General features: G+C 48.0%; 1 protein-coding gene across 1 annotated transcript in view; it reads left to right on the top strand.

Annotated features, from left to right (window-relative positions):
* XXYLT1 (xyloside xylosyltransferase 1) overlaps positions 1-23,774 on the top strand; it is a 161,032-nt gene that overhangs the window by 81,728 nt on the left and 55,530 nt on the right. Inside the window, exon 3 of the mRNA XM_010994392.3 lies at positions 6,303-6,435. Coding sequence (XP_010992694.2) covers positions 6,303-6,435 — 133 coding nt within the window. The remainder of the gene's footprint in view (positions 1-6,302; positions 6,436-23,774) is intronic.

The following is a 23,774-nucleotide window of genomic DNA, read 5'->3' as shown; positions in this document are numbered from 1 at the left end:
TGGCTGTCTCTTCCTGGTCACGAGCCTCTTACCCTTAGAGGAAGTGTCCACCCCCTTCAGTTGCCCTTTGGCTCCTGGAGGCCAGAGGTGCTGCTGAGCAGCAATCACCAAGCTCCAGAGGATGATAAAGCAGGTGGCAGATTGCTGCAGCCTGGCCAAGCGGACAGTGAGAAGTCGCGCTCCCTTTCCAGGCAGCTGCTTCCGGGTCTTCGGCCCCATGACACCCTGCATAGCTCGGGGTCGTCATAATTTCCCTTCCTCCCCATACCCCTCCCGCTTAGTGGAAAGCTTGGGTTCTGAAGTGAGAGCTCTCTGATGTGTTATAAATATTTATCTCCGGGAAGCTCTGATGTTCCTTCAAAACAGAAAGGGAGAGAAGGCACTTGCATGGTTAATCTGCCCAGGATGCCGGGCCCAGTGCTTACCTAAGCACGTCTTATGTTTCCATCATTTCCTGACCTATTTTGTTTTGTGTGTGGTAAGTTGTGTCTACCAGGAATTGTTCCTGTGTGCGGATAGGAGAAAGGAAGGGGGAGGAAAGGAGGTTTTTTTTTTTTATCCTTTTGTTTGTTTTGGGGTATCATTAATTAGTCACTCTGGGTTGTAATTCCATCCATGGTCAGATGACATGCCTTGTGCCTAATTTAACTGGAGGCTGATGATGAGCTGTCCCAAGCCTGTTTCCACTGGGGAGTGTTGACTTGGGAGCCTCCCAGTTGGTTCTAAGGCTGTGGACGTTGCCTTCTGCAGTGCATGTGTGCAGAGATGCCTGCCCTGCAGTTGGAACCTCCTCAGTGCCATCCAGGGCCAAGGTGGGGATGATAGTAATGGCATCTTGAAGCTCTTGAAAGCGCGTCTCGAGACAGCACGTGGGATCTTGTCTTTACTTTTCCAACTTGTTAGAATCAAGCAGCACCATTGGGTTAGCCTGAAACTGGCACGTGAGAGGATGTGGCGCGCAGATCTGCCCCCTTGTGAAGATGGTACCACATTTTTACTTTATACCCTGGAGTTGAAGTTCAAGTGGAAGTATGTCCAGACCAAAGAGCCCACCTACATCCTGAGCATCTTTTCGCAGTTTGAGTTGACATACTTCAGTGGGTCCTATCTTGTGGTCACACATTCATATTTTTGTGGTTTGGGGTTTCATCCAGGACCCCTGAACCACCTTCCTGTAACTTGTAGGCAGCAGTTCTTTTGTTTCCTGAAATATCCAGGTCAGCTTGCCTGCTCTTTTGCCAAACTGTCGCCCTCTGTGGAAATCAGCGCTTAAAGCTCCAACTGCGGACCCATGAAGTGGGAATGCTGGAAGCTCTTCTAGGTTCCATCATCTACCAAGAGGCCTGGGCAGCCAGCATCATGGAGTTGAACTCCTCTGAAGAGGATGACCAGCAACAAATGTGTTCCTCAGACACCAGGTGCACACACAGGCCTTTCTCCAACACATGAGCCAAGCTTCCTTCTACCTGCGAGAATGACACAGGCACACACTGACACTTCAGTTCTTGTTTTGTGATTTAAATACGTACATGAGAAGATTTTAAGTCTGAGTGGCTGGTTGGAATGCCCCTCACACAGCTAACTGGATGTAGCAGCAAAACATTCCCAAGAGGGCACCCGTCTGACTAGAGCAGGGGATGCTGGGCAGTGGGGCAGACGGTGTTTGACTCCTGGTTGCTGTGGCCTCACACCAGGCACTGAGCTTGCGTCTCCATGGGTGGCTCCTGGAAGCTAAGTAAGGTTCCTGCCTCCCTTTGAATTTAGCACAGCTCAAGGCCTTGTCTTAGAGGAATGTGAAGTTGTTGTTGTTGTTGTTGTTTTAAACACTGCCTGATGTTTATGTGAGAATATGGAGAGCCATTTTCTCATCTCCAAAATCTGGCTATAAAGTGTGTGGATCGTGAAAGTCTCTTTCTTTTCTTTGGTTACTGCTTATCAGTCTTCAGGTTTACATTTTCATGGGATGATATGCTGATCCTCTGTGAGCTAATTGTGTCGGGCGCCTGGCAAGTGTTGTGCGCGACCCTTTGGGCCATTGCACAATGTCTTCTGCTCCCTAGGAGTCCCTGGTCCATGAGGGAGGAGAGCTAATTATTATGAGAGCCTTGGCTAGAGAGTCAGAAGACCTGAGCTCTGGGATCAGCTTTGCCACTTAGCCTGACTGTGTGGTCCCTGACAAGTCCCTCTTCTTCTTTGGTCCTCACTTTCCCCATCTGTGCAATGAGCATATTGGCCTCAGTTATTATCAGGTTCTCTTGTCAAATCCGTTATCCTAGATCATTCTGTCCTTTACCTTTTTGCTATCTTCCCATGGGATTCTGACCTAGTAGACATTCAACCAGCCTTAGGTGTCAGCCATTGATTTGAGTTTTGTAGCTGACTAGTCCTCCTTTTTCTCAGACATTCTTTCCCATGCTTTGTAGATTTCATCTCCTCTTTGCTTTGGGGGCGATTATCCCATCTGCTTATTCCTTACGTTTCAGTGGTCCTACTGCTATCATTATGGCTGTCCTCCAACCAGCATCCTCTCTGGGCCATCACTGTGGCTGCCACATCCGCATATCAGTCTTGTTTCATCCTCAGAACAGTCTTTCAGCGTTATATGTAAAACCTTCCGGATGGGAGGGAAGGTCTAGCTCAGTGGTAGAGCACATGCCTAGCATTCATGAGGTCCTGGGTTCAATCCCCAGTACCTCCATTAAATAATTAATTAATTAATTAACCTAATTACCTCCCCCACCCAAAAACCCCTCCGAGTGTAGTTCTCACAAAGAGATGACTGTATCAAGGACCAGGGGCCAGAAGAACAGGGCCCTTTTAAAAAATCTCCTCCTAATGAATTCCAGCATTCCTGGTAAGCGTCTTCCTCTTTTCATCGCTGACATTTACAACTTGGCATCTTATTTCATAATTATATAAAAGGATAGCCGTCTGGACAGACGCCTGCATGACAGTGCAGACTGCACTGGGGGCGGTCGGCCTCCCTGAATAGAAGGGAGTGTCCTCCTGCCTCAGCTTCAGAGGTGACAGCAGGGTCAGTCCTTTCACAGTGGTGTGAAGGGGTCACTTCGTGCTGGAGCTGCTGCCTCTCTCCTTCCTAATCGGTTAACCTCATTTGAAGTCCCTCTTGAAAGAAGTGTTACCAATTTTAAGAAACCTTTCCTGAAAGGTGCTTTACAAATGAGGAGTTACAAAAAATATTAAAGCATCTCAAATTCCTGTGTCTCAGGGCTGTGGATGACCTTCCCAAGTTCTCTTCCAGCCAGTCCCTAAAGGGCAGGGAAAGTGCTCAGATTTATTGAGGGGCTTATGAAGACAAGGCCAGGGCTCTGCCCAAATGCAGGAAGAGACATCTGATGTCCTTGAGCTCGGCGCTCTGCCCAGGGCCTGTCCAGCAGGCCAGGGAAGGAGGCTGCTCCTGGCAGATGAAGTAGGATTTAGAGGATCTTGAAAGACCAGAGAGTACACATAGCACGTGGTAGGCTTTCAAGGAAGAATGACTGATTGACAGACTGAATGGCCCCTCTATCAGGAAGTTCTTTAATTATAGTGAAATCACCATTTACTTCCCCGTAATTCCCATTCAGCCAGGTTGTTGCTCTGTTGTTTGTCTATCAAGGTCTTGGGCACTTCCGTGTGCTCCCAGGCCCCCTGTGTGGGTGGTATTGGAGCTGAGATCTGCCTCCCTGGAGCTCCTCTCTGCCCAGAAGCAGACTCAGGGTGTATTGGGAAGAGATGCTGGCCTTTCAAGTCCAACAGACCTGGGTTTACATCCCAGCTCTGACATTTGTTTGTTGTGGGACCTTGGACTATTGTTTTTCACCTTTCTAAGCCTCTATTTCTTCATCCAAACATGGGGATAACTTCATTTAACATTTGGGTGGTTACGAGAAGTAAGCTATTGCCTGTGTAATAGTGCTGGACACTTAAAAACCACTCAGAGAAGAGGTGCTTCTGTGTGGCCATCGTTGATATTATCAGAAGTACTTGCAAGGCCGTGAGGATGCAATTTCCCTTTCTTTCATAGCCCTGATGACGCCACAAAACTGCCACCACACACCCCTGAGAACCCCATCTCCAAGTCAAGCACCCTTGTCCTTCTCTGCTGCTATGATGGGGTTGCTCTGCTCCAGATGATGGTGCCATCCTGTCCCTGTCTCATGAGGGCTCTGCTGTACTTCGTGAAGAGCTGCCTGAGACCCTGGATGTGGGAGCTCGGGGCACAGGAGGTGGACAGAAAGGAGAGAGAGGGCTGGAGCCTGGTGTGTGCGGTGGGGCCTCCCCATCATGACTTCTTGATGCTGCAACTCTTACGCCTGGGCATTCTCCCCTGGGACACAGTGTCCTTCCCTAAGGTCACCATCAGGTTCCTTCCCTCTGTTCCCCAGCGCCACCTGAGAACAGCAGGGGCACTGAGACTCCAGCCTGCGGCCTCTCTTCTCCTTCCTGGTTTAAGGCAGCTCCCTGGGAGACAGCCACGTCACCGCAGGGCTTCTCGACCTCCAGGCTCTCAGATCATCACCGTTCCTGGTTTCTGGGTGGTGGTCATCCTGAGTGTTGTCTTCAGTGCAGGAGGGAGAGCGGCAGTTCTACTCACATTTACGTGTGGGGTGGGCCGTGTGAAGGCAGGCCGGCCGCCGGGTCACCCTGGCCTGGGGGCCCGTCCTCCTGTACCTGCTCCTGCCGGGGCCAGAGAGAAGCCTGCTGCCCTCTCCCTGTCCTCTGGTCCGGGCAGCTGGAGTCTCACCTACTGGCACTTGCTTTTTTCGGAAAACTCATATGGGATGCCAACTCGTGTTTTGGTTCTGTGTCACAAAGGAAAATATAACAGGAACAAATGAAACAGTTTTTCTTGAATCATAAGCTGTGATTTCTTCATACACTAATTTAGAGGATGGCTATTGAGCTCCACAAACGTTCCTGAGCGTTTACTGAATGCCATGCCCTGCACTGTGAGTGGATGGAGGCCGAGATGCCAAAGATGGGGTCCCTGTCTTCAGGGGGCTTCCATGATAGCATCCCAGCATCATGCCCCATGGCTGGGCCAGCGTGAAAGGCTGGTGGAGAGCCAAGGATGGAGCCCAGAGCTCTGGATGGGTGGTAGTGTGACTTCACCCCTCCTCCCTGCCGAGCTCCCCGTTTCTGTCACGTCTTCCTTGACTGCCTTAGGCTCAGTCGAGTCCCCTACGCTGCAGACCCAGGATCCCTGTAGCGTATGCAGCCTGGGTGTGTGAGATATGTCTCCCCATTACCTGGTCTTCTCGGCGTCACAGCCTCACGCGGCACATCGTGTCATCTGCGCTTTAACAAATGAGACAACTGAGGTTTAGAGAAGTAAGATAATTTCCCCAGGGTCACAGAATTAATCAGCAGCAGAACTGGTGTCTGCACTCACGTGATCTGATTCCCAGGCCAGAGCTGCCCTTAGTGCTTACTCTCTCTTGTCATAACCCCGAGCAGCCTCTCTTCTAGTTCAGGTCAGTACTAGGTACCCCCTCTCTGTTTTCAGTTACCTGGTGTCTCCCCCTGAGGGCGGGATCCCGGCAGCCTGATGTGTGGTCCTCTGCTAGCACCGCCCACCCAGGAGCTCAAACAGGCTTTGGGTGAAGGATGGAGAATGAACTTTGCTCCTCTCTCCTCCCTTTCTCATCCCTGAGTCACCTGGAGGCAGTGGAAGCAAACAGCTCTTATGAGCCAGGTAATTGTGAGGCTCAGTCTGTCTAATTATAGCTTAGTTAGTCTTCCAGACAATGGATTAAAACAAAACAGCATCTGGGGTCTTTCAACTGTTTCTCTCTGGGTCAGCATCCTAACTTGACACATACCCAGGCCTGCAGAACGTACTGATCAGGGCCTGAAGCAATAATGGTTTTTACTTCTCTTTCCCTTGGGGGAGATTTACTACTTGTGCCCCAAAGAGAAACACCTGTGTGCTTTGAGTTTTAAAGGGTGTCCGTGTACCATAGCATCCAAATCAGATACTTTGGGGAATTCAGTGGTGCTCTGTTGACAGTTACACCAGGACGGTGACCTAAACTGGAAGATCTGGTCACCTAGTTTTACAGAAAATGTATGTCTGCAATTGGAAGGAAAGCTATGGGGCGATTGTTGATGAAGACTTCTAGGGAGTCGGGGGTTGCTGGGAGACGAAGGAGCTTTGTTTCCAGTGGTATCTTTGCATTATTGGGTGACAGCAAGAATAACCCAGTACCCTTTTCTGCAGATTCCACTTCATTTTCTAACAGTGGCTGAGCCTCCCAGGATGAGTGTCTGTCTCATTGTTGTCCTTTTCTTTCCTCCAGAGATCCTGCGGATAATTCAGCTGGACCTAGACCTAAAGTATAAGACCAACATCCGGGAATTGTTTGAGGAGTTTGACAACTTCCTGCCAGGCGCCGTCATCGGCATCGCAAGGGAGATGCAGCCCGTGTACAGGTATGTGGCGGCTGCAGGCGGGCGGCCTCTAGGACCCCCTCCCCCCTTACCACTCTCCCTCACCGCCCTCGTTACATTGAGAGTTATTGCTCTGCAGTCTTTCTGCCTTGAGTATCTCAGGGACACATTTGTACTAGTTGCTTACAGTTAAGAGTATGGGCAGGTGGGTCTGCACCAAAGCTGTTGGTGCTACCTCATTCATTTGGGGGAGTTTGTGACATTTTTCTTGTGGAAAGCCCTGCCATTTGGGTTGCTGGTTCTGGTTTGGCTCAGAATTTTAAAGTCTTGGGCTTTGCCTTACAGAGGAGGTGTCAAGGTATAGCTTTATATGGCTAGTCTGGTGATGAGCTAGGTTTTCTAGGCGCTTGAGTCACCAGCGACCCCTTCTCTGTGTAAGTGGAGTGCATTTATGAGTGTCTTTCAGGGAGGGGGAGGCAGCACAGCTTTGGAACACAGATTGGCATCACCTAGTTGAGTGAAGAGCACATTCTAGGGCTGCTGTGTGGCCTTGTCAGGTGTACGTCGTGGAGAAACTCCGGCGCCTGAGAACCAGGAGATGCGTTCGAGAGTATTCATTATGGCATTGTTTGTAGTAGCCCAAACTGAAACAGCTTCAGTGCTCACAGACAGCAGAATAGATAAATAAGATATATTTATCCAGTTGAGTACTATATAAAGTTAAAAATGTACAGACCCTGGCTACATGCACTGATGGGCAAAACTGAACTGTACTCTTCAGGAAAGTATACACAAGTGGTTAAAAAATACAAGAAAACTAAGGAAATGATGATTCCTAAACGCCAACATGACAGCTCACTCTGCCGCGGGTGGAGTGGTGGTGGGAGGCGGACGTGGCTGGGGGTTTGCCTCCCAAGGGCTGCAGTGCTTTCATGCTCGGCTTGAGTGGCTGTACATGTGTGTGTGCTCCTTTGTGTGTAATAGATGTCTGACAATTTAAAAAAATTAAAAAGAAAAGGAAGAGCAGAAGCACCTGCCGGGTTTTGTGACTCTGGTCGTGGAGAGTTTCACGTTGCTGACTCTCCTCCTCTGGGCAGAGCCATAGCTCACCCAGAGCCTGGAGCTGGCCCACTCTTTGTTCTCCACGCAGACCCTCATGCTGGCTCCCTGTGGGCATTCTTGGAGCTAAGCCCGGCCTTTGGAGAGTTTGGGCACAGGCAACTAGTGACTCAAGAACATGCATTTCCCCTAAGAGAGAGGAGACTGACAGCCTCAGCTTGGTTGTAGTTATTTGGAAGTCCCAGATCACATAACAGGAAATTCCTGCAAGGCCTCTGAACGAGTTGATAGCTCCTGGGCCTTGTGGGCTGTTCTTCCTTACATAATCCTCTCACTAGTTGCCCTAGATCACAGAGTAGAGCCCCTTGCCCTGCCATAGAGCGGAGGGGGGAGGTTTGGGCAAACACCTGCCGCTGTACTCACAGCAGCCTCCCCGCCTCCTTCCCTTACCTTCATGCAAGGTGTCTTATGTCTGGGGTTCCTGATTTAACAAAGGGAGGAGATGGAAGGAGCACCGAGCTGAGAGTCTGAAGTCCTATGTGCAGATCCCAGCTTGGCCACCTCATGGAGCCTGGGCTCCCCAAGGTGAGAATGGGAGCAGCCGGGCTCTGAGACCTCCCTCCTCCAGCGCTGGCATTTGTGATCCCAAGCATTTCTGCATCCTCTTTCCTCATCCTGAGGCTGCCTGTCGGCTGGTGAGTTCCTCACTGCTCCGTGGGGCCAGTGCCCGGGGGTCTTTAAACCAGGCTTACTATTAAGTACAGTTAGAGCCCTGAGACCTTCAAGCTGTAGTCTGGAATCTTCTCGTGTAATAGAAATGGAAAACTGATCGCACTTAATTTGAATGGTATTGGCCAGAATTGATGTTTTCTGTAGGTCCAGGATCATACCAACAGTGAAACTTAAATCAGATTAATTGGCCTTCTCAAAAGAAATCTTGGAAAGATTTTAGATCCAAAATGAAACTGAGTTTGTCTCACCTTCAGATTCTTTAGTTATCATTCTGTACAGCGAGAAAGGTGAGACTCCTGCAGCAGGGCTGCTGGCAGGTCCCCCAAATCTTGCTTGTGCCCTCAGAATCAACAGAAATTAAAAGGCCTTTAAGTGTTCTTCCCCCTTCCCTTCCTCTCCAGCTGAAATATTTCTAAAGGCCTCTAATAATTAAGTCTGTAAATGACGCCTTGCGCTCATCTGTGTCCCACCGGCTCTGGTGATTGCCTTTGAATATTTGCCGTCTGTCTGGGCTGGGGCTGGGAACACACAGTGTGGTGCTGGCTGGGGCACACAAGAATGGACTGGGTTTTTTGCCATCTTCCACAAGAAAACTGGAGACTCCAGTGGCCCAAGAGATTGAGTGTTAGTTGTCTGCCAGTTTGGAGCCTGTGCCGGGTGTGCGTGTGTTTGTGGGGAGGGGTGGGAGGAGCAGAAGAGGGGGTGAAGGCAGGGGAGTGAGGAAACAGGGCCTGAGCAGGGGCAGGCACAGTCAGCTGTCTGGTGAACAGTCCCAGCCCCATCTCCGAGGACTTGGCCATCGTAGCTTGGGCACCTCATGGCCATCTGGCCACCTCTGTGGGTACTTGCGCCTCCCTGAGTGCTCCCCGAGCACGTGGCCTCGGGACCCAACCACCACGTGGTCTCTCAGAGTGTGGACAGTGAGCCAGGCAAGGTATTTATCATCAGTGGAATCTGCTAGCATCTGTGAAAAGAAAGGAAAATTTAGAAACAAAACAGCACAAAAGCAAAACTTGAGTGATTAACGGAGCACATTTTGATCTGGAGATTCACTAAGCAGGAATAAATTTGGACCTCCTCAGCTGTGTTATTTTTATAGCCACTTGTCTAACAGTTACTGTACCTCAAAAAAGTCACGTATTAAGTCATTTTTATGGCTGTTTCCCTTTGATTGTGTGCCATGAGTGTTAGAAGCTTGAGGGATTGGGGGAGAAAGTATTTCCCACTGTCCTTTTGATAAATAGCTTTTTTCTTTCTTTCTTTTTTTTTTTTTAAACAATTGCCCCCCTCCAAACATAACACCAAAGCAACTGTGTTTTCGGGAGACTGATGGCTCATGGGATGCTGAGATGGTGAGAGGAGCCTTTTTCTCTTGGGTCCCTGTAATGTTCTCTTGAGTCAAAAAGCCATGATCTTCACCATCTGAGAACTGGGGAGCAGTGTTCATCTTGGGTGGAATATTGTCCTTTCTGTCTTGACTCTTTTCTCTGCCTCTTTGTGAGAGAACTAGAGCACTGAACAGGTCCTCTTTGGCAATGTGGTTAGTTGAGATAAGTGGCCAAACGGAGAGAAGGGTCTAGGGCTTTCTCTGTAAAAATAGAGTGCTCTCCATAAATAGCCGTATTTTGCAAATATGTGTTACTCCAGGATGTGATTTGGAATTTACTTCCTTACGTATTAGAAAAGTAAAGAAAACCATTGGACCCACTTTGTGTACAACCTGTAAAAATTATAAAGGTGTATCAGCAGGCAGAGCAACCATGTGTAGAACAAATCGCACTCGGGTTATGCTCAGAAGCTGTGGGTTTCAGTGCTACCTTTCATGAATTACCCGTGTGACAACTTGCAATTAACCCTATTCTCTGAACCTCTGTGTTTTGATTCATAAATGGGGATAAATATATCTGATGCACAGAATTACTGGAAAACGCAAATGAAATAATGCACGTGGAAGTTTCCAGTGTAAAAGAGACCCTTGGTAAAGAGCGTTTCCTCCCTCTCTCTCTCCCTGAGTTGTCACACTCCTTTTTGTGCTTTTTCTTCCAGATGATTCGTTTTTCTGTGTACCTCCTCCTCTATTCCACCACCAGCCATGTAGGGTTACTATTTAAAATACAGGACACCCAATTAAATCGAGTTTCAGATAAACTACAAGTAATTGTTTTATGTAAGTATATCCCAAATATTGCATGGGGATATACTTACACAAAACAAGCATTTGTTGCTTATATGAAATTTAAATTTAACTGAGTATCCTGTTGATTTTTTTCCTTTTACTTTCTTGCTAATAGCTGTGGCATTTCTATCCCTACCCAAGAGTTAAAACCCTTCCTTTTTAGCAGAAGAGAATGATCTGGCTTTTCTGTAAGATCCTTGAGTGAGCAGGAACAGAGGGTGTGCAGGTGAAGCTTGGGAAGGAGACAAGCGAGAGGGTGGGAGGGTGGGAGGGTGGGAGGCAGCCCTCCAAGTCTCTGTGAGGACCAGGCCTGCGGTTCACCTACCCCTCTGCAGGGCGGGGGCCATGGCTTGTGGTTCATTCTCCCTTGGCTCCGCAGGCCGGCTGTGTGCTGGTTTGAGCCCAAACCCACCACGAGGTGGAAGCAGCAGGCTAATCCTGTCAGCTGCTAATAACACGCCACCAGGCAGGAATTTGCTTTTGTGGTGAGAATTTTAATAGTGTCCACTCTTTCACCTTTTTAGGTCACGTGGTTTTTATTGGTCACATTTGTGCCAGCCTAGCCTCTTTCCAGATGCTTGAAATGAAAATGTCCAGCTTATTTGCAGGCTCCCTTGTCCCATTCCTGGAACCAGTGTGGGGCTGTCAGGGGTGCTGGCAAGGAAGTGGGGACTAGCACAGAGGTAGGAGTGGAGGGCGTGGACTGGCACCACCTCTGCCACTCACGGCTCTGTGAGTTTGGGCAAATATCTTGACCTCTCTGAGCTTCCGTTTCTTTAGCTGAGACCTGGAGATCATAGCACTGCATAATACTATATACTGTGGAGTGGATTGGAGGCTAAATTAGACAATGTGCCTGGTGCAGAACAGCACTCCCTATTGTTGGTGGCAGTTTTATCCTGTCCCAGCTCAACCACTTACTAGCTCTGTGACGCTAGGGAAGTCCCTTAACCTCTGAGCCCCAGTGTCCTTATGGTATGTAAGTTTGGAGCAACTGATAACATAAATAGTGCTGATACATTTTGGCTTCTCAGCATCTGAAATCCCCTTCCTATGTTTGAGGAATTTCCTGTCATATAAGCCTGCCTCTCTTTATGGAAGACAAAAAGGCTGGAGACTATTTCCTGGACTCCTTGCAGCTAGGGAGTTGGTGCTGTGTTCCCCTCCTTCCCCTGAGGAAACCACCATCATGAATTTAGTACCTACAGAGGCTGGTTTTTATACTTTTACCACATACCCTAAGCAATATAAGGTATTTGCAGAACAGAAACTGACAGTATTACAAGGAGAAAACAATGAGTCCACAATAATGGAGTGAAGTTTTAACGTGCCTCAGGAGCTCAAGGACGCAGAAGAAGTGCATGTAGAAGACTGCAGCAGAGAAGTAAGAAAAGAAGAGGGGGAGGGGGGGACATGAGAAGGACAAACTGCCTGTCCCATTTCACACTGGGAGCCTGGCTGGGAGCCTGGGCTATTCCAGGGCCCTACAGAGGGCGAACTTCTGGCCACTACCTGCTTCTGGACTCTGGCTCTGATCTCCAGTGTGGTTTCTGTCCCATTTCTGGTCCATGGAGTGTTCATCTCATTTTTCATCCCTACTATTTCCTTTCCTCTGCTGCATTCCTTGAATTCAAAACATTATTATATAAAAGTAATACATTTTCATTAAAAACTCAAACAATATACAAGGATTATTATTTTTCCAGAAATTTTCTACAGATTTGTCAATTGTGCGTGTGCGTGCATGTGGGTGTAAGTGCACTCACTTTATATACCCTTGTGCATCTTTGTTCACTAAAGTGTATCTTGGCCATCCTTATACCTAACTCAATATTCATTTAACACTGCTAGTCTCCCAATATAATTTTTTTTACTTTTTATTTTGGAAAATTTGTAACATAGACAAAGGTAGACCGAATCACGTAGTGCTCTGGGTGCTTCAGTAGTATAACATTCATGGAGCTTCAATAATTATCAACCCTTAGCCAACCTTGTTTTATCTCTCCTCCCATGCACTTTTCCTCTTCTCCTCTCCTGCTGCCCCCATTATTTTGAATCAGACCCACACAGCACACCATTTTATCGATAGGTATCATTTAAAATCTATTATTAAAAAAAAAAACAAAAAACTAAAACCCAATTCAGCGTGCTGTTGCTGGGTTTGGAGCTGAGGAGGTTGTATGAACCTATGGTGTCATTTTGTTTTCAGGTTCCCCAGTCTGAACTGAGTTTGTCTGAGGGAGGAAGACAGACACAGCTCTAACATTCAGCCAAGCAGTGTTTTCCATCCCTGTCCAGATTGTCTTATGTCAGGATGTTAATGGAACAGCGGTGTCTGGAAGGCTTTACAGCCCATATAAATTCAGGTCCATTGTTCGCTAGGCATGGAGCTCTGCTTTTTAAGGGAACCCTGCCGCTGGCATCATTTCAGGATGAGTAAGCAGAGGACTTGGAGATGAAAGGTAGTAGATTTTCTTCTTCCCGCTGACATCTGAGGATGAACTTCTTGGCTCTTGTTCTCATCTTTCTTTAAAAAATTAACCAAGATTGAACTTGTCAGTTTCTATTAGAGTTAAATCTGAGTAGAGAGAGCAAAGCCTGCCACCTTTTCCAATAGTGACTGACAGAGAAGCCTTGTGTTCCTTCACTCCTTGGGAACTAGAGGGCAGGGCTGGCTCGTGTGCATAGCTCGTGTGACCTGGAGGCAGTGGTGTGGCCCCAACAGGAATCACTAATAAAAGGGGAGAGAAATACCCGCCCTAGGGTAGAGGCAAAAATATCTTTTATAAGGTTGTTATTTTTTAATGACAACACTGGGAAAATGTATTTTAAAACAAAAAGCTGTATTCAGAAGAACCCAAGTAGAACTGTGTTACTGTTAATGTAAAACTGTTTCCTCTCTGATGACTGTGTCCCCGGGGAAGCTGTGAACATCCCGAGGTCACCTGAAGGCCACGGGAGTCAGGGAGGCTCCCGAAGGCCGCGCTCAGGCTGAGACGAGGTCCTGGTTGACGTGTGAGGGGCGTCCCTTCTCTGAAAACACAACTCATTTCTGCTCTCCTGTCACCCTGTGCATTAGGGGTCCTCTGGCAATACTGAGTCAATGAAAAAGACCCCTGGCACAGTACCCGACACAGACGTCCTTGGAAGAGTGAGTGCGTGGGGCGGGGCCACGTTGCATGTTCTCTTTAGGGTGTGCAGACCACGTGCAGGCACTTAGTAGGTGTTGGCTGAATATGTGAAGGAACAGTTGTTCAATCATTGCTTCCTCAACAGTGTTTTGGCCAGCTGTTAAGTAAGGGTCCACAGTCCCATCACTCGTGTTCTAATAGAAATTGCTTTCACTTCTTCCTTTTAAAGATAATCCACAGCAAACATTGTTGGTCTCGAGTTTTACTCTGTTCATCATGTGCGAGCCGCAGGATTAGGGGCTTTGAGGAATTATGAGGTAGAAGGCGTGATTCCTGCTTCCAAGGAGATTAACGCGTGAGGGAACTAGGGCAGATGAAACTCAGTAAAGACTCAAACACTAGGTCTGTGCTGCTGTTTAGAGGCTTCCCTTGGACGAGCCACAAAGCGTCTGCAGGATCTGGGAACTTCACTGTGTGGCCCCCGTCACCCTCAGTTTCACATTGTGCCTCAGAATTCTAAGATGTGTGTGCGCGTCACGCTTCTGTCTTTGCTCTGGAAGGTCTCTTGGAAGGGCTGTGGGCTGTGCTGTGCTGTCCTGGCAGAGCCTCCAGGAAGTGGGCTAAGGGTGGACCTGGCTCTGTGCACAAACAGAAAACTCACCCAGTGGGCTTTTGCCGTGGGCCTGGCTGAGCAGCAGAGAGAAACTAGACCCCATCCTCCGGAAGCTGGCAGCCGAGGTGGTGGGACTGCCTCCTCACATGGCTCCTCTGGGAGGGCGCCTGCGCAGGTGCTCCAGCTGAGGCCCAGCAAAGGGTGATGGGCCCAGGAGGACTGTCCTTCTTTGCATTACTGCAGCTTGTTTCCTTTGCCAAATAAACATCTCATTGAAAGACTCTCATCTGTGATCTAGGCAGCAAAAAAGATTGATCTGTAAGATTGATAGATGATCAAAAGATTGATCTTTTCTGGTGAAAAAAGGCAAATAGCATAGTTGAACCACAGTGACATATGTATAAGAGGGGCTTTCTGTGACAAGCAGTGTGTGACGAGGGCTGAGTTAAGCATGACCAGCTTAGCATGAGGGGTATTTCAGTGTGGCCTCTCGGCCACCTCGGTCCACACTTCAGCCGCAGGACTGCATTTCTGCAGGTGATTAAGTGAAATGGAGATGCAGCGCCCAGGCCCTCTGCCTCTGGATTAGTTGCAGAACTGCTGTTGTGGAAATATCAAGCTTTTAAAGTGAACTTGAGTTTGAAATGAATGCCTTACCTCCTACCGCAGAGTTGGGTGACTTCTTTAAACGAGCCATTTACTATATCAATCATAGAGCACTCCTATAGTCTTCTGTTTTGAGGGTGGCAGGATTGGCCACCGCCCCTTCAAGGAGCTGCCTGTAGGAGCAATTTGATCCAGGACCCAGCCATCCCCAGCGTCCCCATCTTTGAAACTTTTCTGTCACTGTTTGTAAAGGAGAAACCAGAATTGCTGCCTATGTAAAAATTTGTCTGTCCCTGCCTCTGTAGATGAACACTCATTCTGAGGCTTGCTGGTCCTGATGGACTCTCAGAAATGTGAAATGTGGAGGTGCTTATGGGGCCTCGTTGCTGTCGGGCAGCGTGGAGTGAGTGCCAGTGCATCTGGCTGCTTCTCCGGTTCCCTTTGGTCCCCTCTTGAGCCCTGTAAGGAAACACTTTCTCCCTTAATAAAATGAAACCCAGTGTCTGCACAGACTATAAGCAAGGGAAGCCCTTCCCTAACTGCTAGGACCATCTCATGCCCTTTGACCCAAGAATCATGAACTTGGAACTGTAAAGAAGGCAGGTATAATTCTAGCACTCTGACTTGGCTCGGCAACGAGCAAGGTTTTCACATTCCTAAAAATGTAATTGTAGTTCATTACTATTCAACACTCAGCCTGGAAGATAGTATCTAAGCAAGGTAAAGGCGTAAAGATGAATCAGACTTTTTAGAATGAATCACCAAAGCAGAGGAGAGGCATCCACGTTTCTTCAGCCTTCCTGCCAAGATGTCAGCAGGGTTTGGGAGGAGTACAGAGTGATCCTTCAGGCCACCTCTCTACTTACACCTCACATCCTTTCAGCTCCTGTCAAAGGTTAAAGGCATCGTACAGGTGAACAAGCAATACGCTTTTGTATAAAAGGAGTAGAGAGAGCCTTCGAGGCTTTGTCAGTGCAGAGGGGACTGAAACAGCCAGCCAGAACCTGAGAGAGATGTGTGAGTAAATGGATTGTCTGGATTGCACGTGATTAGCTGTGAGTACAGGTGCCCGCCAGCCACCTGCACGGGCCAGGGCAGGTCTCCAGTCCACAAGCCATGTCATACTCAGGATTAGATAGCTGATTGGTTTTTTAAAAGGAAGCGTAAAATAAGAGAACATCTGGTTAGGCTCTCAAAAGAAAAGAGGTTCACCCAATGAACAGAACATCTTGTAACAGGTATAAGAATCATCTGTGATTCAGAAGCTCAGGATCCAGCCTGTAGCAGTTTAATTTTGGCAAATGCCTCCAGGAAGTAATACAGGTTTTTGGAGATTCAAAAATGGATTGTGACAGAGAAAGAAGAACGGCTGATTAAAAACCCATCTATGCCCTGGTTCTTAACTGATGTTTTTAATATTCTTGTTTATTTTGCCCAGTGTTGCCCAGTGTTCTGATTTTTTTTTTTCCCTTAAAGAAGCCAGAAATCTGTGTTGTTAATGTAGAAGCTCCTGATTTTAAAATAGTGACAATTAAAGCAGCCTGCCAGCCACACACAGCACAGTGGTGCACCAGATTCAGCCCCAGAACTGCCAGGTTGAGATTTTGGGTCTAAAAGTTCATTGAGGCAAAAAGCTGACCAAATGCCCTTTTCCAGTTGGCCTGGACCTTCTGAGGACTTTGGTCAGCTGGTTCCTGGAGGCTGATAGAGACAGTCTGGGTGCTCCAACTTTGTTTTTCTCAAATATTTTCTCCCATTACTCAAAATAGTTGATTTTTTAATTGGTAATTTAAAATTCTATCAAATGTTTTTCTTATTAACCCCAGACTTGCCTAATCACAAAATGCCAAGGCCAAATGTGATTCTGGTCCAGAAATGTAATTTTGGAAGAAAATAAAAAGATCCCCAGGTCCACCATTTATCAGAGTGGGCGACTACTTTAACTTTACTGTGTATGAGAGCATCTTTGAACTGCTCTCAGTATCTAAAGGTGCTTTTAGGAGACTGAAGGTCTAGACCGGGAGGAAAGGAGGAGAGAAACCCAAGGGGAGGGGAAGGAGGGGGATAGGCCTGTGTTTTTGCTGCTTCTCATCCCCCATGCTGTGTCTCTTCGGTGCTGCCTGGTGAACAAGCCTGGGCAGTGCTGGTCCGCGGAGACCCCAGCCCCCAAGCCTTGCCTTCTGCGCAGGCATGGAAGTGGGGACGTTGGGACATTGTCAATGGCGTGCAGAAGGGCCTCCTTGACAGCCCAACTGGAGACTCTTCTCTCTGGCCTTAGAGTCACGAATAGTCCTATTTCTCCTAGATAATTGATTGGTTTCTCCTTCTTTACAACTAATTAGATTTTTTTTTTCAGTTGACTAATAGAATTTTTGAGCCAAACTTGGGTACACCTGTATAGCAAGCTTGTGGCTCTCTATAGGATGAATGCTGGCAATTTGCTAGCTAAATCCTTCCAGAACAAGATGGGGGGTACAATTTAAAGGATGAGGGAGAAGGGAAGAAGGAAGATGGATGCAGTCTGAGTTACACTCCACTTTCTAGAGCTGCCTGCCTGTTGTAATTAAGATAAACACCATGAGAAATAGTCCTGGAGGAAGTACAGCATAGGTGGGGTGACCATTTAACTTCACCATTTATTTATTGTTTAAACTAGAACACTTTGAGAGTGAAGAGGGGATGCTTATCCAGGACCACAAGGGTAAGGCCTGTCCTAGGACACCTGAGAATGTGTTATCACCCTAAATTCAAGGTGGCAGAGCAGGGAAGGGTCGGGGGGAGGACTGGAGGTCGGGATAATGTGGAGGAAGGAAGCTGTGAAAGGCTGATGTATTTAGGGTTAGAAATACTGCTGAGGTTGACTGTGTATCTGGACCCACCATCTGTTCGACCCAGGAGGGGGATGTTGGGCCATTCTTGGGTCAGAATTTGGCTTTTGACTGGACTTCCAAGGTGAAGAGGAATAGCAGCCCATCTCTTATGAATTCTTCTTACCCGGCCTGCCCCCTTCTCCTGGTTTCCCGTGTCAGCAGTGAACTGTTACTGGCTGTGGATTGCATGCGAAGATAAGGCTTTCTCTGTTGGATGGTGCTCATGCTACGTAGAGACTAACTTAAGAACTAACCACTGGGATTTGGCCATAATTCCACGTGGAAGGAGTCAGGGGAAAGAAATGGAGGGGAGGGGATGGCTTCTCAAAAGCGTAAATGCTTTGTTTGCACCATTGATTTTTGGTTGGTCTCAAAATTCCCAAGAGCTGCTTTTAGTGCGCATTCGCTGCACGTCAGAATTTCACCAGGGCTGCACCCCTTCAGCCTGTGACTGGGAAAGGCTGACCTCTGTGCTTCTGTGTGCTCCAGATGGCCTAAAGACAGAGGAGGGCTTGTCTCCCTAGACGAGGGTGGAGGGCTCGGGAAATGTCGTCTTATGCCTCCTGGATGGGCTTGTGTTACGTCTGGAGCAGAATCTCCAGAAGCTAGGAGGGATCCTTGTCTGGGAGAAAGCATCCAGGGATGTGGGCGAAGCGCAGCCCATCACAGCCCAGCTCTGGGAGGGAACGGAGCGGAGACTCAGACTCCCGCTGAGGATTTCACCAGGCCTGGCCCTGGAATCACCCCAGATCCAGACCTTAGGCAATTAACGAGAGCTGAGCATTTCATTCTTGTGTGCATCTCTGGGAGGTGGCCTGTGTCCTCTCCTCTCAGGACATCTGAGCTCATCTGCACTCACTTGGTGACTGACAGCTCAGCTGTTAAGGATTCCACATGTATCTGTCGAGTGTCTGCTCTGTGTCAGGCTCAGTGGATGAGCCACAGGCCCTGGTGTCAAGAATACACAGTGTGGACAAACTGGCCCCGCCTGCAGCTGAGGGGCTGAGTCCCCTATAAAAGTGTCTGTGGTCCCATCTCTATAACTCAGAGGTACCTCCAGGCCTTGCCTCCTTCCTGCTGCTCATTCTGACCCCAATGCCCTGGTTCCCTCTCCATCCCTGCACACCATTTTCTGCCACTAACTGTCCACTTGGCTTTCAGTTTCATTTCACACTGGACACAGTCTCTTGGATAACTGACAGCTCTGTGCTCTGCAGCCAAGGGACAGCCTACCCCATCCCTGTCCTCCCTGGCCCCAAATTAACAGATAACTTCACTCTGACAAACTTTTTTGAGCTCCTGCTGTATGTTAGGCATTGTACTAATTCTCAAGTCCAAACTCCTTAGCCCGCCATACCGGTCCCTTTGCAGTTTGCCCACCCTCCCCCCTCACCTTCCCTGTCTCCCACCATCTCCCTGTACCTGTTGTTTCAGCTGCGCTGAATCCCCACTGTCTCCCAAATAGGTGTCCACCTGCACGTGTGGCCTCTGGAGGTGCCCTTCCCTCTGCCTAGGACGCCTTCCCTCCATCCTGCTCTTCTGTTTGCCCCACTCATCCTTCAAGGCCCATGTGAAAAGCCACCATTTCCAGAGAGCCCCCTAGGGCCTCCTTGCTTCCAGTTGTAACACCCCCTCCTCCGCACTAACTCTCCTGAGATCATCCAGCAGCTCATAACTTAGACGGCAGATGCTTCGTGTGTGTGTGTGTACGTGCGCGTGTGCGTGCCTCCCCCGACAAGGCTGTGAACTTTTTGAGGACAGGGCCCTTGACTAATGAAACATTGTCACTCTCGCCTCCCAGCTCTGGTTCTCTAAGAACATCTTGGAGTTTTAAGGCTTGGTTATTATTTTCAGATAGTAGCATGAAATCAAGAGGAAGTAGGGGGGAAAAAAAAAGAGGAAGTAGAGGGAACTGAACTTTAGCCATAGGGATAAAACCAAATCACTTAGTTTTCTGGGAATATATGTGCTTTTATTACATTGTTAGATAGACCAGAACATAGGAAATTATTCAACCTTGAAGTCAGACAGAGCTGGGGTAGATTCCTGATTCCACCACTTATTAGTCTTATTACTTTACATAACATATTTAAACCTTTTAAAGCCTCAATTTCCTCATCTGTGAAATGGGGATATGCCCAGCATATTGGTTGTAAAGGGATTTCTGCTGCCCATATTTGAGAAACATGACTCAAGTGTCACAATGCAGGTAAAAGGATGTGTTTGGAAAAGCCTGCCTGATGATTCTGAGGCTGGAACTTCTGCCTTCTCTTTCCCCTGTTTGTGCCAGTGTTTTCCACTGGCCTAGTCCTGTGTGTGCTCAATGAACAGTTGAGAATGAAGTGATGTCATATACATATCACACAACACCAGGCTCAGGGGTGCTCAGTGAGTGACCTGCCCTCTCCCTGCTTCCTGTCCTCCATAATCCAGTCTTCCCTTGGTGCTGGTCAATAGTGGATAATGGTCCCAGAACACAGAGGGGCTGCTGTAGGGCAGGAGGGGGGATCGGGCCACCTTTTGAAGCCAGAAAGACTTTGTCCTGACTTGGAACAGGAGCCTGCTGTGCAGGAAGAGGCTGCATCCTGCCTTATGTGAAGCTGCCTTTGAGGTTCCAGGCCAGTTGCCTGCCCTTGGCCATGATGAGAAACATGACTTGGCTTTTCTATTCCATGGGGCAGAAGACCAGTGTGGAAAGTCCAATGGCAAAGGTGTAGAAACTGACCAGACTGGAGCTATGAGTAGCCATGTGTGTTGTGGAAATTACAAACTGAAAACAGCTTACAGCAGATGGTGTCAGGGGTTTTTGAAGCACCAGCATTAAAGCATTTCAAGCTTCTCCTTGTAATGTGCCTGTCCCTGGGTGCCGCTCCATCCCTGTGCCCTGAAGGTGGTTTTCTCACTTTTCCTCACAGCCCAGTGATGTCCCTTACTTTCTCCTTCCCCCTCAGGGCCCTTTCTCTGCCCTGGCTTCTCCAGTTGGCTGATTTGAGCACGTTCTCTGCGCTGCATGGGTACCGCAGTGTGCTGTCACTGTGGAATGGTGCAGGGTGGCTACAGCTAAGGCTGAGCTTATGGACAGCCTCATGGGACTTGACCAAGTTGAAATCTCTTCACCTCCTTCTAGACACTTGCTTCCTGGGGTCATTTCTGAGTTTGAGAACCTGTCTTCTGGATTCAGACCCTTGTGATGAAGCTCTTATCATCCCATGCAACTTTTGATCCAGAGGTGTGGAATAAGCTATTACCTTCCTTGAGCCTCTGCGTGGGCCCTTTCCTGACCCAGCACTCGAACAGACATGCCGCCACACAGACAGCAACTCAGGTGTGTGCCGTGCGCTGTGAGCTTCCTGCTGCAGCGTCTTCGCTCCTGCCAGCTGTTCTAACAGTGCCGCAGTCCCTTAGGCGTGAGCAGTGCTCAGCTGTGTCCAGATTGGTTTTGCATTTACTCCTCATACTAGTTCAGCAAAGTAGGAAGGCAGATAGTTTTATACCCGTTTTGCAGAAGAGACTGATTATGGGGGTATGGGTTAGATTTGCCCAGGGTTGCTCAGTCACTTGGTCAGGTCTAGGACTCGGGTCCCTCGCCTCGGTGCCCTGCCTGTCCTCTCTCTGCCTGAGGTCCTAGGTGGATGATTCCTAGACCCTGCCCTCTATTTCCTGAATTACGAAACAGCAGATCTGGAGAGGTTTTGCAGCCTCATGCCCAGCCATTTTGCAGCCTTAGTGCTCCCCCACCTTTTTTTTTTTTTCCATTTACAGCATATACAATTGCCCACCCCACTTCCCATATCCATGAATTCCACATCCGTGATTCAACCAACCACAGATTAAAAAAAAAAAAATCCAGAGTTCCAAAAAGCAAAAATTGAATTTGCCCCACACTGGCAACTATTTACATAGTATTTACATTGTATTTATAATTATTTACATAGTATTTACTGTGTATTCAGTACTATAAGTAATCTAGAGATGATTTGAAGTATGTGGCAGGATGTATGTAGGTTATATGCAAATACTCTGCCATTTTACATAAAGAACTTAAGCATCCACAGATTTTGGCATTCAGAGAGGTCCTAGAACCAATCCCCTACAGATACCCATGGAAGAGTCTACTTACTTGCATGTTAAAGACAATTACAGTCTTTCCATTGAAACATTTAAGAGCACTCAAGTTCCTCCTTAGTGTCTGAGCCCTGTGTAGACTGTCCTCCCTCCTCTGTCATCTTTGGCAAAGGCTGGATTTCTGCTCCAACTTGTATGGGTCCCTCTGGCAAAAGTGGTTTTCTCACTTTGCCTCACAGCCCAGGGATGTCCCTGGCGATGGATGCTATGAGTGTGTAATTAAGGAGACTTGGGGATGGCTGCTCTCAATCTGTTTCTTGGGGTTTTTGATTTTGTAGGCATCTCAGTGGTATAGGTTTTAGTGTGAATTGTGTCCAGTCAGGCCACTCACAGCTTTTATACCAGAGAGGGAACGTTTTTAGTTATTAGAGAGCATGGGCTTCGTTTTTATGATGTCTGCAACTTGAGTTGGATTAAACTTCTTTTACCATTAGAATCATTAGGGTAATGTTTTCTTTTTTTTCCTTCTTTCCTTCCCTCCCTCCATCCATCCATTCCTCATCCATGACCCACCTAAGATAATAGGAAAGGGTTACTGTGGGTGTCTTTTTTAACTGAAGTATAGTTGATTGACAACGTTGTATTAGTTTCTGGTGTACAGCATAGTGACTCGGTTATGCACATATATATCCTGTTCATATTATTTTTCATTATAGGTAATTATAAGGTAATGGATGTACTTGTGCTATACAGCAGGATTTTATTTATTTTATATATGGTAATTTTTATATGTTAATCCCAAATTCCTTACTTATCCCCCCCTTTCCCGCTTGGGTAACCATAAGTTTGTTTTTCTATGTCTGAGTCTCTTTTGTAAATAAGTTCATTTGTATCATTTTTAAAGTTTCCACATGTAAGTGATATTGTATGATATTTGTCTTTGACTTACTTAGTATGATAATCTCTAGGTCCATCCGTGTTGCTGCAAATGGCATTATTTCATTCTTTTTTTATGGCTGGGTACTATTCCACTACGCGCGCGCACGCGTGTGTGTGCGCGCACGCACGCACGCATGTATGCTCTTCCCCACAAAAGTCCTTCAGATATTCAGATGTGCAGAGAAGCTCTCATTTCCTCTGAGTCACCTTCTGAGTGGTTAATAGCCCTTCCCTCACACACAGCCCTTCTCCCTCCCCCAAGGAAAGGCGTTCCATTTCTGAACATCAGCAAGTTGGAAATGTGGGTGGAAAAGCCTTCCTTCCTGGTGCAGGCCCCAAGAGGCAGGAAGGAAGCCTCTCGGGAGCAGAGCTCTGTGGGCACACATTTCTCACCTGGGAAGCCAATGTTCTAGTGTATAGCTTTCCCTGAGTCCCTTGCAGCCTCCTGAGGACAGCTGTCTGCTGAGGGACACAGATGTGTGAGCAGATTTCCCATGGGCCCCAGTTCCCTAGGCCTTCCCTGAGCCCCTGCCCTGTGCATGCAGCTCAGGGGCGTAGTGCTCAGCAGGGGTCACGTTCTTATTCTGGGCCCAGGTAGCAGTAAGGTTTTCAGGATGTCTGGGGCTGTTCAAAGAAGAAAGTGACAGAAGAGGAAAGCTTTGGGACAGCCAGGGTCTGGAGGAAATGTTTGCATTTGTTGGGAGCTGCCTGGAGGGACTTCCCTTTCCCAGACGTGGCTACACAGACCACCTTCTCTTGCTCTCCGCTCCTTACTTGTATTCTCCACTTTAAGGAAAAAACAGTTTCTCTGTGGTGTGTCATTTCTCCCGATTGGTGCGCTGGCTTGGCCATCTCAAGCCACAGAGCCAGGGTGAGGTAGATGTTAGCAGCTTCAAGCAGGGACGAGCACCTTCTGTCACTTTCCCAAACGACACTGTCCTAAAGAGCCGCTGCTTCTTCCTGCTGCCCTGAGGGGGGCGGTTTGCACCTTCTGGGGTTCCTGCCAGGTGAGGACAGTGCATTTTCACAGCTCCCTGGAGCTTCCTGGACTTCATGGCCATGGGGCGCATCAGTGGCAGCTTTGGGGGATTTCTCTAGGGCTGCTTTGAGACCATACTGCTTCTACCATCACCTAAAAGTTAGCTTAAATTTTATATTGGGGTAAAAATGAACTGAACCCCTAAATGTCT

The sequence above is a fragment of the Camelus dromedarius genome, chromosome 2 (assembly GCF_036321535.1).
Source record: "Camelus dromedarius isolate mCamDro1 chromosome 2, mCamDro1.pat, whole genome shotgun sequence".
In the NCBI taxonomy this organism is placed as follows: Eukaryota; Metazoa; Chordata; class Mammalia; order Artiodactyla; family Camelidae; genus Camelus; species Camelus dromedarius.
This window is presented reverse-complemented; position numbering and strand designations above follow the sequence as displayed.